The sequence below is a fragment of the Molossus molossus genome, unplaced genomic scaffold (assembly GCF_014108415.1).
Source record: "Molossus molossus isolate mMolMol1 unplaced genomic scaffold, mMolMol1.p scaffold_m16_p_5, whole genome shotgun sequence".
Taxonomy (NCBI): domain Eukaryota; kingdom Metazoa; phylum Chordata; class Mammalia; order Chiroptera; family Molossidae; genus Molossus; species Molossus molossus.
This window is the reverse complement of record NW_023425388.1, coordinates 101,962,199-101,975,597: the sequence shown is the minus strand read 5'-3', so window position 1 is coordinate 101,975,597 and position 13,399 is coordinate 101,962,199. Positions and strand designations below refer to the sequence as shown.

Below are 13,399 nucleotides of genomic sequence, written 5' to 3'. Positions count from 1 at the left end.
CTCTCATCCCAATGCCTAATAACTCAGTTCTTCCCCCATATGTCTCTGGTGCCTTTCAAGCTGCCTCTCCCATGCTGGAACCCAGAGGGAGTGAATCTGAGTAAGTCTGTGCACAGGCTCTTTCAGGGGAGCTGCCCGGAGCTCCATTAGCTGCAGCCTCCCTCAGCCTCAGTTCCTGCTGATTTTTCTAGCCAGAAGTAATGGGGACTTCTCCTCCTGACACTGGAATGCTGAGCTGAGATTCTGGTGTGGGATGGGGAACCTTCACTCCTCAGGGAGGATCTTCCCAGCTGAGGGTATCCTCCTGATTTTTATCTGCCACATGTGTGTGTGGGACCAATTCGCCTGCCTCCACCACCTCCTGCCAGTCTCGATGTGGTTGCTTCTTTATTTCCCTAGTTGTAGGACTTCGATTCAGCTAAGTTTCAGGCAGTTTTAAATGATGAGTGTTTTGTACTTTAGTTGTAATTTTGATGTAGCTGTGGGAGGAGGCAATACCACATTTACCTACCCGCCATCTTAACTGGAAGTCTAGAAATAATAATATTATATCTTACTGGAAATTAGATAAGTCTGAAGTAATATCTGATGACTATAATGTTCATTTTTATGCCATAGAGCAGCCATGAAAAAGTAAAAAAAAAAAAAACAAAAAAAAAAACGTACTGAAGAGGAGGTGGGTCAAGATGGCAGCGTAGGTAAACAAAGCATTGTGTCCTCCCACAACCACATCAAAATTACAACAAAACTACAACAAAAACATCAGTCAGAACCACCTGAAATCGAGCTGAATGAAAGTCCTACAACTACGAAATTAAAGAAGAGGCCACATGGAGACTGGTAGGAGGAGTGGAGGCAAGGATGAGCTGGTCCCACACCAACATGTGGCAGATAAATATCAGTAGGGACACCTTGGCTGTGAAGGTCCTCCCTGAGGTGTGAGGGGTCCCCATCCCACACCAGGCACCCAGCTCAGGTCCCAGTGCCAAAAAGAAAAGTCCCCATAACTTCTGGCTGGAAAAACCAGTGGGAACTGAGGCAGAGGGAGCCTGAGGCTATGGAAGCCCCAGCAGTTCCACTTAAAGGGCCCACACACAGTCTTACTCAGACCTGCTCCCTCTGAGCTCCCAGGGAAGGCAGCTTGAGGGGCACCAGACAACAGGGAAGAACTGAGCTGTTTGGCCTCCAGATGAAGGCTGGAGGGGCAGCTTTCTCCTGGAAAGACGTGCTGCTGGAAGCTGTTGTTTCTTTGGTAAGCCTTTCCCTTACAAGGCAGGCAGAGAGCCGCCAGATCTGTGACTCCAGCAATCTGGCTCACACTGTTGGCCCTGCCCTGGTGACTTCCTGAGGCCCTGCCCCACCCAGCTTTCAGGCCCACTCAAGCTGTTTCCAAAAGCTTTACCATAGGATTGGCCTGTCTTGGATCCTGCTTCAGAGTATCCTAAAATCTCTCAAACAAGCAGCATCTGATACTTGAGCCCACCTGTGTACCTGGCACCATCGGACCAGTGGACACCCTGTGTCAACACAGACCAGTGCACAGTAGTGGAGCTGTCAAGGTGCCAGTTGCAGAAACCACAAACAGCTAGGAGCCCAGGACCCTTCCTCGCAGTAGCAGCCAGATCAGAACCCAGACATACCCCCAGTAACAGAGGCTGGGGAGCAGACATCCATCCCCAGACAACAGAAGCACAGCCCAGGAGCAGAGAACCATTCCCCAAAACTACAGCAAAGGCTGATCAGGAGCTGAGTCCCACAGGGCAGCAGCACTCCCCAGCCACCAGTGGCAGGACCTGGGGCTCCATAGGGCCCTGTGCGACTCAGCAGCCTACAAGAGCAGTGTGGAGCCAGGGTTCTGGACAAATCTGTGCAACCCAGTGGCCCACAAGAGTAGTGCGGGACCAGGGCTCGAGAGGGGCCAGTCTCAGTGAGCCCCATACCTCTTAAGTGGCCCCAGGCCTGGCACTAGAAGCAGCTAGCCTTGGTTCACAACTTGGCTTTTCCTGGACACCTCCAAGCCCAGTACAAGAAGCAGCCATATGCAGTTCACTTTGTAGCTTATGCTGAGTGGCCCTGGATAGAGCACAGGGAGTGGCTGACATTGCCTCAAAGCCAGCACTTTTGGTGAACAGCTTCAGATCAAATCAAAACACCACCACCCAACCACTTCTATAAGTGACACACTCAATGAGTGGACTCAGTAGCAGAGCCCTGCTTAAATAAGTCTTGCTCTGTGTGGTGGGTCTCTACACAGCTGGTCCTCCAAGTTAGTGGCTAGTGGGCACAGCCAGTCCTTGCAGCTGACCAGTAAACCTCTCCCATTGACATGCCAACAGCAGTCAAGACTCAATTACAAGAGAAGGGTGTACAGTCCACACTAGGTGTGTACCGTGAGGGCCCAGCTGGGGTGATCAGGTAGACTGTGCCACTGGACACCTACAGGACACCTACAACAGTAGGCCACCCTACAAAGCTTAGGAGGCATAGCAACTCTGCCTAATACATAGAAACAATCACAGGAAAGCAGCCAAAATGAAGAGACAAAGAAACATGTCCTGAATGAAAAAACAGAACAAAACTCCAGGAAAAAAACTAAACCAAATGGAGATAAGCAATCTAACAGATGTGGAGTTCAGAACTCCACATCTGTTATAAGGTTGCTCAGGGAATTTGGTGAGACATCCAAAGAACTTAATGAGACCTTCAAGGAAGTTAATGAGGACTCCAAGGAACTTAGTGAAAACATCAACAATATAAAAAAGGACCAGTCAGAAATGAAGGATGCACTAACAGAAATAAAGAATAATTGACAGGGAATCAATAGTAGAGTAGGTAAAGCCAAGAAGCAAACATCAACTTGGAATATAAGGAAGCAGAAAACACCCAACTAGAGCAGCAAAAAGAAAAAAGAATAAAAAAAAAAAAATGAGAATAGTGTAAGGAGTCTCTGGGACAACTTCAAGCATGCCAACATTCCCATCATAGAGGTGCCAGAAGGAGAAGAGAGAGAGAAAGAAATTGAAAATCTATTTGAAAAAATAATGACAGAAAACTTTCTTAATTTGGTGAAGGAAACAGATATACAAGTCCAGGAAGCACAGAGAGTCCCAAACAAATTGAACCCAAAGAGATTCACACCAAGACACATCATCATCAAAATGCCAAAGGTTAAATAAAAAGAGAGAATCTTAAAAGCAGGAAGAGAAAAGTGTCCATTACCTACAAAGTAGCTCCCATAAGACTGTCAGCTGATTTCTCAAAAGAAACTTTGCGGGACAGAAAGGAGTGGCAAGAGATATTCAAGGTGATGAAAACCAATGACCTACAACCAAGATTACTCTATCCTGCAAAGCTATCATTTAGAATAAAAGAACATATCAAGAGTTTCCCAGATAAGAAAAAGCTAAAGGAGTTCACCACCACCAAATCACTATCATATGAAATGTTCAAGGGTCTTCTTGAAGGTGAAAAAGAACAAAAATAAGAACAATAAAATGGCAATTAATACATATCTATCAACAATTAAATCCACACAAACAAAATGAGCAAGCAGAATAGAAACAGATTCATAGATACAGAGAACATTTTAAGTATGAAGTCAGATGGGTAGGGGTTGGGGGGATAGGTGGAAAAGATGAAGGAATTAAGAAATACAAATTGGTTATTGTTAGAATGATGAACCTCAAAGGGAAAGAGTAAGGGAGGGTGAGATGAGATAAACCAAAGAACTTCTATGCATATATGCATAACCAATGGACATTGACAATAGTGTGGGGAGGGCAGGAGGGGGCAACAATGAGAAGGAGGGTGTCAAAGGGGAAAAAAGGGAGAAACATCTGTAATACATTCAACAATAAAAAGTTTTTAAAAAATTAAATTTTTAAAAAATGTACTGAAAAAATTATTTAAAGTATTAAAATATTACAATAGAATTACAAAGGCAAGTTACAAATGGTTATGTATTGCATGAATCCACTGACATAAAATGTATAGATAGGCAAATCTATAAATACAGAAGTACATTTGTAGTTTCATAGACTTGAGGAAGAGGGCTTTAGGGATATAGGTGAGACGGCTAATTGGTACAGAATTTCTTTTTAGGGTGAACACATATTCTAAAGTTGTGGCAATGGTAGCACAACTAATAATATACAAAAAACTATTAATAGTAGACTTTAAATGAATAAATGTCATGGTATGAATTATATCTCAGTAATGTTATTAAAAAAGAAATATAATTTGTGTTTATACATTTTCTGTTTCATAACACTGAATTCTTGCTAAAACTGACTTCATACTTAAAAGTGACCCGTGAATCCATAAAAATCTTAGAAGAAAATATAGTCAACAAAATTTCGGACATCATATGCAGCAGAATTTTCACTGATACATCACCTAAGGCAACAGAAACAAAGGAGAAAATGAACACATGAGACTACATCAAACTCAAAAGCTTCTGCACAGCAAAAGAAACAATCATCAAAATGGAAAGGCAACCCTCTGTATGGGAGAACATCATTGCCAATGATACATCAGATAAGGGGTTAATTTCCAAAATATATAGAGTGTTCAAATAACTCAACAAAAGGAAGACAAAGAACTGAATTAAAAAATGGTCAGAGGAGCTGAATAGACACCTCTCAAAACAGGACATACAAATGGCTAAGAGACATATGAAAAAATGCTCAACATCACTAATCATCAGAGAGATGCAAATTAAAATAACAATGAGGTATCACCTCACACCTGTCAGAATGGCCGCCATCAACAAATCATCAAACAACAAGTGTTGGCGAGGGTGTGAAGAAAAGGGGACTCTAGTACACTGCTGGTGGGAATGCAGACTGCTACAACCACTATAGAAAACACTAAGGTGTTACCTCAAAAAATTAAAAATTGAATTGTCATTTGACCCAGTGACTCCACTTCCAGGAATATTCCCTAAGAAGACTGAAACAGCAATCAGAAATAATATACGTACCCCCATGTTCATAGCAGCACTATTTACAATAGCTAAGATTTGGAAACAGCCCATGTGTCCATCAGTAAACGAATGAATAAAAAAAGCAGTGGTACATATGCACAATGGAGTACTATGCAGCTGTAAGAAAGAAAGATCTCTTATCCTTAGAGACGACATGGAGGGACCTGGAAAGTGTTATCCTAAGTGAAACAAGCCAATCAGAAAAAGACAAATAGCACATGATCTCACTTATTTGTGGAATATAATGAACATAACAGTCTGAGGAATAGGGTAGACCCAGAGACGTTGAAGTAGGGTACAGACTGACAACCCTCAGAAGAGGGAGTCATGGAGGGAGGGAAGTGATAAACCACAGAACTTATATGCATGTATGCATAACAGATGAATGTGGACAACACAGCCGGGGATGGGGTGGGGCGATGGAGAGGAGGGTGTCAATGGGGAAAAAAAGAGAAACATCTGTAACAAAAATAAATTAATAAAATAAGAGTTTCTATCTTTAAAAAATCAAAAATATAAGAAAACTGACTTCATAAAGTGCAGAACATGAATAAGAAAACATAGGTGTGCTAAAGAAAAATGCATCAATATAAAAATAAAATGTGACTTCTAATTACACACTAAATATATATATACATGTGTACATATATATACACATGTATTTATATATACATACATATATGTATAATTTTAGTATTTTTTATGTTTTTTACCTTTTATAATATTCAAGAATATTGTGTTTTAAAATAGTGTTTAACTTATTTATTTAAAATTAAGGAAATAAATGCATATTAAATGATAAAGAACACCGATCTTTGACTACATGTAAAGCTTTTTAGCAGCTGCAGGAAATGTGTCAGTGCACACATAGTAAAGTCCTTTTATTGTGGGTGAGAGAAGGATAGAAAACAAAAAGCATCAAAATTTCTAGACACTTCTCTTAAATTCTTCCATGGTTGAACTAATATAGAGAAGGGGTTAACTAACTGTTAACAAATGGAGCTTTCACTATCTAGCTGCAAATCATCTATATGTAGAGATTTTTATGTCTCCTTTGTGGCCAATAAAGTTGAAAACTATTGAGAGGTCAAGAAGAAATGTGTATTTCCAGACAAAGAGAGTTGAGAACAGTGGTGTCAAACACTTTTCATAACTGTGTAGAGAGAAAGAAGTGAGAAGTCATTAAATGCCTGGATGTAATCTCCTCATGGGACTACTTTTAAGGAGAAAAATAAATAAATGACTGTATGTATAAAGCTATTTGTACCAAGTAATATAAAGCTCTTAAAATAATCCATCCTCCTATATATCAACCTGAAGAGCCCATTGTTCCTCATGTGGGATTTGAACTAGATTCTACACATATCTTTGCTATCTGTCAATATACTTAGATACAAATGAATCTCAATAAAGAAGATTTTAATAATAATAATGCCAATAAATTTAATGTTGTCTTTTAAAGAGGTTAATTTTCTCTAGCTAAGAATTTTATGCAGTTTATACTGAAAATGCTTTAGAAATTAACATTGGAATCCTACTGAATATTAGTTTCTTTTGCTTAAATATTTATGCTTAAGTTAATTAATGGTATATTCAATGAATGCTGTTCTCATTCCAAAGTTTTGTTTTTCTATTTTTTCTGAATAAATATTAATAAATTCAGTTAAAACTATATATATGTACATATATAAATATAAGGGACAGATCACTTATACTTTTATATCACAAACACAGAGATAACCATCTTTCATATTTTGATATGGGTTCATACATCTAGTCAGTGGTTTTAGCTCAGTGGGATCCATGTAAGATTCTAAACTACAGAACTGTAAGATAAATTTGTGTTGCTTTTAAATTACTACATTTGTGCAAATTTATTATAGCAGTGATAGAAAAATAACGTGAAGATGCACAGCTTTTTCTTCTATCAGGATCTAAGTGTGATCTCCAAACTGATGGGCTGTTCTGGGGAGTTTGTGCTGATGGTCCCTGAGTTCTCACCACAGAAGAGGAGCAAGCTATCTAAAATGATTCTTACACAAAATCTAAAGATCAGAGGATTATTGTAACAACTTAATGTGAATTTTAACTTTTAACAAATTGGCTTTACAATTGTAGTTCTTATAATGCCATTTAGCTCTCAAATTTTCATTTTTGCCAAATTTGGCTGACCTGTGAGAAAACATTTAAGCAGCTGCAATAAGCACATTTTTAACATTAAAATATTTTGATAGAACAAAAAGCTCGATAAAAATCTCTTCTTGAAGTTTTAGAAGTCGCAATCAAGAAATAGTCATGACATGTCAAAGATCACTGGACCTCCATTCAACCTGATAGTTAAGAAACAAGAATTTCTTCAGACTTCTCAAAATTCTCTGAATCTAATATCTTAAACAGATAATTTAGCCCCGTTTAGGCTCCTGTGATTGTGGATGCTTGGCAAATCCAAAATCTGATGGTAGAGGCTGACAGGCTGCCGTCTCAGAAAAAGTCGCAGTTGGATGCAGACTGCCTGCTGGAAAGCCAGTTAGAGCCAAGGCTGCAGATGAACCCCTCTTGCTTTTGTTCTATTCAGGCCTTCTAATGATTGGATGAGATCCAAACACATTATAGAGAGAAATCTGCTTTACTCAAAGTCCACAAATTTAAGTGTAAGTCTTATCCAAACACATCCTCACAGAACTGTCCAGGATAATGTTTGACCAAATATCCATGACTGTGTCCCAGACAAGTTGACACTTAAAATTAACCATTACAATGACCAAGAGTTACCTTATTGACAGTTACTGAACAAAGGAAATAGCAGCTGTGGTTTATCAAATAGCATTGCCAGTCACCTGAGTGACAGTGCGATATTATCTATTGATCTTTCCTTTCATTGAGAAGTACTCTTAGAACACGTTTAGTTAAGAATTTGTAAAAATACTTTAAAAAAGAGAACTAAAGTTCTACATCCAGATTTGCATAACTTGAAGATCATTGCATTGTTCCAAATCTTTAGCATTGCTCTCAATAAAATCTGTACTTTTGACCTTTGCTGTTTAGATTATTTTTCAGTGTTAATTCTTTTTTCTTCTTCTTCTTGTTTGTTTGTTTGTTTTAGGTTTTTTTTTTTGTTTTTTTTTTTTTGTTTTTTTTTTTGCAGTGCATTGTCTTTCTTAGGAGCAGCTGAAAGTGCACCAAGTAATTCTGTTCATTCTAGTTCACAATGAGTTTTTTTTCTTTTTCTTTTCATAACCTCATACTAATTTTCCACTTCAGTGAATGTAACACAAAACAAATCGGTCCCTTTCAAATAGATAAAAATTAACCCAATCTTTCTTTTTCTATTAAAAGACACAAACACCCTCTTATATATTTCAAATTCTTACATATTTCAAATTTACATTTAAATTTCAGCCAGTAATAAAGATGAACACTCTTCTATTATTCCCATTTATTTTAGGCTACTCTCTTAAGATATAACAAAGTTCTTAAAAGCTATGCCATTAAAGCTTGACAATGACAAAATAAAGGTGGTAGCTGAAATGGCCAGTTACTGCCCCTAAGGCCCAATAGAGGTGAATTTCTTGGTGTGTTTACCATGCACCAAAGTGCACCTGCCTACTCCTCTGACTATGTTTCAGAGTTCAAAACATATTATCCAAATTTAGAAGTGTTATTTGTTCTTTCACTGATTTAAGAAATCTAAAATAGAGTCACCTTAGATATTAAAGAAAGATACATAGCTTTCTGAGAACCAGATTGTTTTTTACTAGGTTTTAAGTGCATCTAATTCATTAAATCAATAGACTTTGGAGACAAAATTTTTCTTTCCGATGTTAATTTGTAAACATAGAACCAGACTGTTCTTAAAAGCTTTTCAAACAGACAATGTTTACCTGCCAAGCTATTCATGTATTACCACAGAATAAGCTCTCTGGTTCTCAGAACATGTGCCTGCCAGATTCCCAGTCTTTCTTCCCTGAGTGAACTTAGATGTCACTGTCAAATCTGGTTCTTTGGTTTCATCATTGAGAGATCCAAGCAGAATATCCCTGTTCTCAAAAGGTAGTTCTTCTTCCAACTGGACTTGGTGCATTGACTAAGCAAGGACTATTCAAAATGATCAAAGAACTAATCTATACAACAATAATATCCAAATATAATTAAACATCACTATACAATTGAGAGTTGTAGTATTTTTTTTTTGATTGTCACCCAAGGACATTTTTGCACTTGTCTTCAGATAGAGTGTGAGGGAACAAGGGAGGAAGAGAGAGAGAGAATCATCAACGTGAGAGAGACAAATTGACTGGTTGCCACCCACATGACCCCAACCGGGGCGAGGGACAAACTTCAATCAAGGTACGTGCCCTTAGCCGGAACCGAACCCGGGACTCTCTGGAATGTGGGCCGAAGCTCTAATCGCTCAGCCAAACCAGCCAGGGTGAGAGTTATAGTATTGACCAAAGATATTATTAGCAATAAGTTTAGATGTGTTATGTCAACTGTGTCATGTTATTTAAATCTAATTGTCTACAAATTATAAGAATCTGATGCACTGGTAATCATTAACAGATATAAATATTTATCTATAAAAGAAAAATTAATACATGAATTTCTGCTTAGAAAATAATGGCTCTCTCTGTAAGATTTATATATACAAAAGTCCAATAGTACAGAAGTAATTCAATGGAATAAAGATGCTGAGTAGAAGATCAAGAAATTATCCAAGGGAGGTACTATCTCCAAGAATTGTTATACATTGAATTGTGTCCCTGCTCTCCAAAAATGTTATATTACAAAATGGTGTTGGAGTAAATGGGAGCTACATAGACCATCTCCCAGGACCAAACTGGAATTACAAATAAAATAAAGACAAATCCTCAGGAAAAAGCAATAAAAAAGCAGTTGGAGAGGACCCATATAACCAGGGACAGGAAAAAAGGACACTTAATCAAGCTTGGACAGTGGCCATCTTACTTGCAGAGACCCTTTCCAGAGCCCCTTCCGGGAACTGTGGGGAGAAGCAACAACCCCTCCCTCAGAAGTTTAACTCCACCCAGCTGGGTTAGAGAAATGCAAATTGAGGCTCATTAACAGCCAGCGTCTGCCTCACCCTCTGGAAATCCTCTTACTCTGAACACCTGAGGGAGTTTTTTTATTCAGTTGAAGGCTAAAACACAAGGCTCATCAAGTAACTGAGACGAATAGCCTCCAGGCAATAAACTAGAGGATAACTAAACCTTTCCTGGACTTGTAAATCTACCCAGGAAAGTAAGACTTAAGAGTAGTATTTAATGTTGGTCCTCCCACACTCATTCAAACTCAGCAGAGGGAGCTACAACCAGCAGAACACTAACACCCATAGGAAAAATTTTGCAGGTTCCTAAACCCACTGAGATAACCAGAATGGTGAAATAAAGAAACAAATCCCAAATGAAAAAACAAGAGAACTCTACTGAAGATGAGATAAATGAAATGCAGTTAAGCAAGTTATCAAAGGTAGAATTATTCATCATGACCAAGTGGGATTCATTCAAGGGATGCAAGGCTGGTACAATATTTGCAAATCATTAAAGGTGATATACCACATAAACAAAATGAAAGATAAAAACCATGTGATCATATCAATAGATGCTGAAAAAGAATTTTACAAAATTCAGTACCCATTTCTGATTTAAAAACTCAGCAATGTGGGAATAGAGGAGTCATATCTTGACATAGTAAAGGTCATGTATGAAAAACCTACATCGAACATCATACTCAATGGGCAAAAGCTAAAAGCATTTCCCTTAAGAACAGAAATAAGACAGGATGCTCACTTTCACAATCTTATTTAACATAGTTCTGGAAGTTTTAGCCACAGCAATCAGACATGAAGAAAAAAATTAAAAATATCCAAATTAGAAAGGAGGAAGTGAAACTGTCATTATTTGCAGATGGCATGATATTATACATACAAAAACCTAAAGACTCCATCAAAACCCTGCTGGATTTAATAAACAAGTTTGGCAAGGTGGCAGGATAAAAAATTAACATCGAGAAATCAACGACATTCTTATACATCAATGGTGAACACACAGAATGAGAAACTAAAATATATATATATATATATATATATATATATATATATATATATCCCATTTACCATTGTGGCATAAAAATTAAGATACCTAGGAATAAACTTAAACAAAGAAGTAAACAACCTCTTCACACAAATCTACAAGACATTGAAAAAAGAAATTGAGGAAGATATAAAAAAGTGGAAGCACATACCTTGTTCATTATTGGAAGAAATAACATCATTAAAATGTCCATACTACCCAAAGCAGTCTATAGATTCAATGCAATCCCCATAAAAATACCAATGACGTAAATCACAGAACTAGAACAAATACTTCAAAAGTTCATATGGAACCAGGAAAGACCTCAAAGAGCCACAGCAATCTTGAAAAGGAAAAACAAAGTAGGAGGGATCACATTACCATATTTCAGGTTATACTACAAAGCCATGGGAATCAAAATAGCCTAGTACTGGCACAAGAACAGTCATATAGATCAGTGGAACCAAACAGAGAACCCGAAAATTGACCCAAGATATTATGCTCAATTAATATTTGACAAGGGTGGCAAGAGCATACAATGGAGTAATGACAGTCTCTTTAATAAATGGTGTTGGACAGCTACATGCAAAAAAAATGAAACTAGACCATCAACTTACACCATACACAAAAATAAACTCAAATGGATAAAAGACTTAAATGGGACTTGTGAATCCACAAAAATCCTAGAAGAAAATGTAGGCAACAAAATTTCAGACATCATATGCAGCAGAATTTTCACTGATACATCACCTAAGGCAACAGAAACAAAGGAGAAAATGAACACATGGGATTACATCAAACTCAAAAGCTTCTGCACAGTAAAAGAAACAACCATCAAAATGGAAAGGGAACCCACTGTATGGGAGAACATCATTGCCAATGATACATCAGATAAGGGATTAATTTCCAAAATATATAGAGTGTTCAAATAACTCAACAAAAGGAAGACAAAGAACCCATTTTAAAAATGGGCAGACTGGCCGATTTGGCTCGGCAGTTAGAATGTTAGCCCGTGATCCAGAGAGACACGGGTTTGGTTCTGGCCAAGGGCACGTGCCTCGGTTTTGGTTTGCCCCGTTGAGGTTGTGCGGGAGGTGGTCACTTGATGTGTCCCTTTTACATTGATGATTCCTTCTCTCTCTCTTCCTTTCTTTCCCTCCCACTCTATCTGAACAAAAATGAAAAAATATCCTCAGGATAAAAAAAAATGGGCAGAGGGCCCCTCACCACGTTGCCGGTCCCTTGCTGCCCGCTGCTCCTGGCCTGGGGTGGGGGGGTGGATAGAATGAGAAGCCAGGTTCTGTCGCAACCTGACGGCCCTTGACTACCACAACCCTGCTGGCTTCAACTGCAAAGATGAAACAGAATTTAGAAACTTTATTGTTTGGTTTGAAGACCAGAAAATCAGACACTACAAGATTGAAGACAGAGGTCATTTAAGAAACATTCACAGCAGTGACTGGCCCACGTTCTTTGAAAAGTGTCCCACAGATGTTAACTATCCTTTCAAGATTCAAGATCAACAAGAAGCAATTGATTGGCTTCTTGGTTTAGCTGTTAGACTTGAATATGGACATAATGCTGAAAAATACAAGGCTGATAATACAAAAAATGGTGACAATGCAGCTAAAAATGCAGAGCCATTGATCAACTTGGATATTAATAATCCTGATTTTAAGGCTGGTATAATGACTTTGGCTAACCTTCTTCAGATTCAGCTTCATGGTGATTACCTGGTAATGCTTCAGGCAATTTGCATTTTGGCCCAAGAGCACCTGACACAGGAAGAAATTGCTAAAGCAAGTCAAGCAAAAGAGGGATTACCTGTTGCTTTAGACAAGCATATCCTTGGTTTTGACACAGGAGATGCAGTTCTTAATGAAACTGCTCAAATTCTGAGATTGCTGCATATAGAAGAGCTCAGAGACCTACAGACAAAAAATAATGAAGCCATAGTGGCTGTTCTGGCAATTATTGCTGATCCAAAGACAGACCACAGACTGGAGAAAGTTGGAAGATGAACATTTTAGAATTTCAGCCTCTCGCCTACTTAGTACGGTTGGGAACAATGCATGCCCTGGCATGTGTTTTGAAATCAAACACCAAAGTTTCAAGGGAAAAATTCCAGAAAATTAACTATGCTTTAGAGATTTAACATCATTTCTTTTTCTTTAATAAAGTTTGGAAAGTTAAAAAAAAAAAAAAAAAAATGGGCAGCGGACCTAAGTAGACACCTCTTCGAAAAGGAAATACAAATGGCGAAGAGACATATGAAGAAATGCTCATCACTAATCATCAGAGAGATGCAAATTAAAACAACTAGGAA

The 13,399-nt window shown here is 38.2% G+C and overlaps 1 protein-coding gene across 1 annotated transcript; it reads left to right on the top strand.

Moving 5' to 3' along the window:
• Nucleotides 1–6,891: 6,891 nt before the first annotated feature.
• On the top strand, nt 6,892–13,094 carry LOC118617026 (RNA transcription, translation and transport factor protein-like). Its single transcript, XM_036242527.1, has 3 exons — nt 6,892–7,049; nt 8,130–8,167; nt 12,367–13,094. Exons 1-3 carry the CDS (start codon nt 6,892–6,894, stop codon nt 13,092–13,094), a joined length of 924 nt encoding a protein of 307 aa, XP_036098420.1.
• The last annotated feature ends 305 nt before the right edge of the window (nt 13,095–13,399 follow it).

Coding starts and splice junctions, on each gene's coding strand:
- LOC118617026 (XM_036242527.1), top strand. CDS start 6,892: ATGCACAGCTTTTTCTTCTATCAGGATCTAAGTGTGATCTCCAAACTG. Junction 7,050..8,129: donor CTAAAGATCAGAGGATTATT/GTAACAACTTAA, acceptor TTTTTTTTGCAG/TGCATTGTCTTTCTTAGGAG. Junction 8,168..12,366: donor AGCAGCTGAAAGTGCACCAA/GTAATTCTGTTC, acceptor TAGAATGAGAAG/CCAGGTTCTGTCGCAACCTG.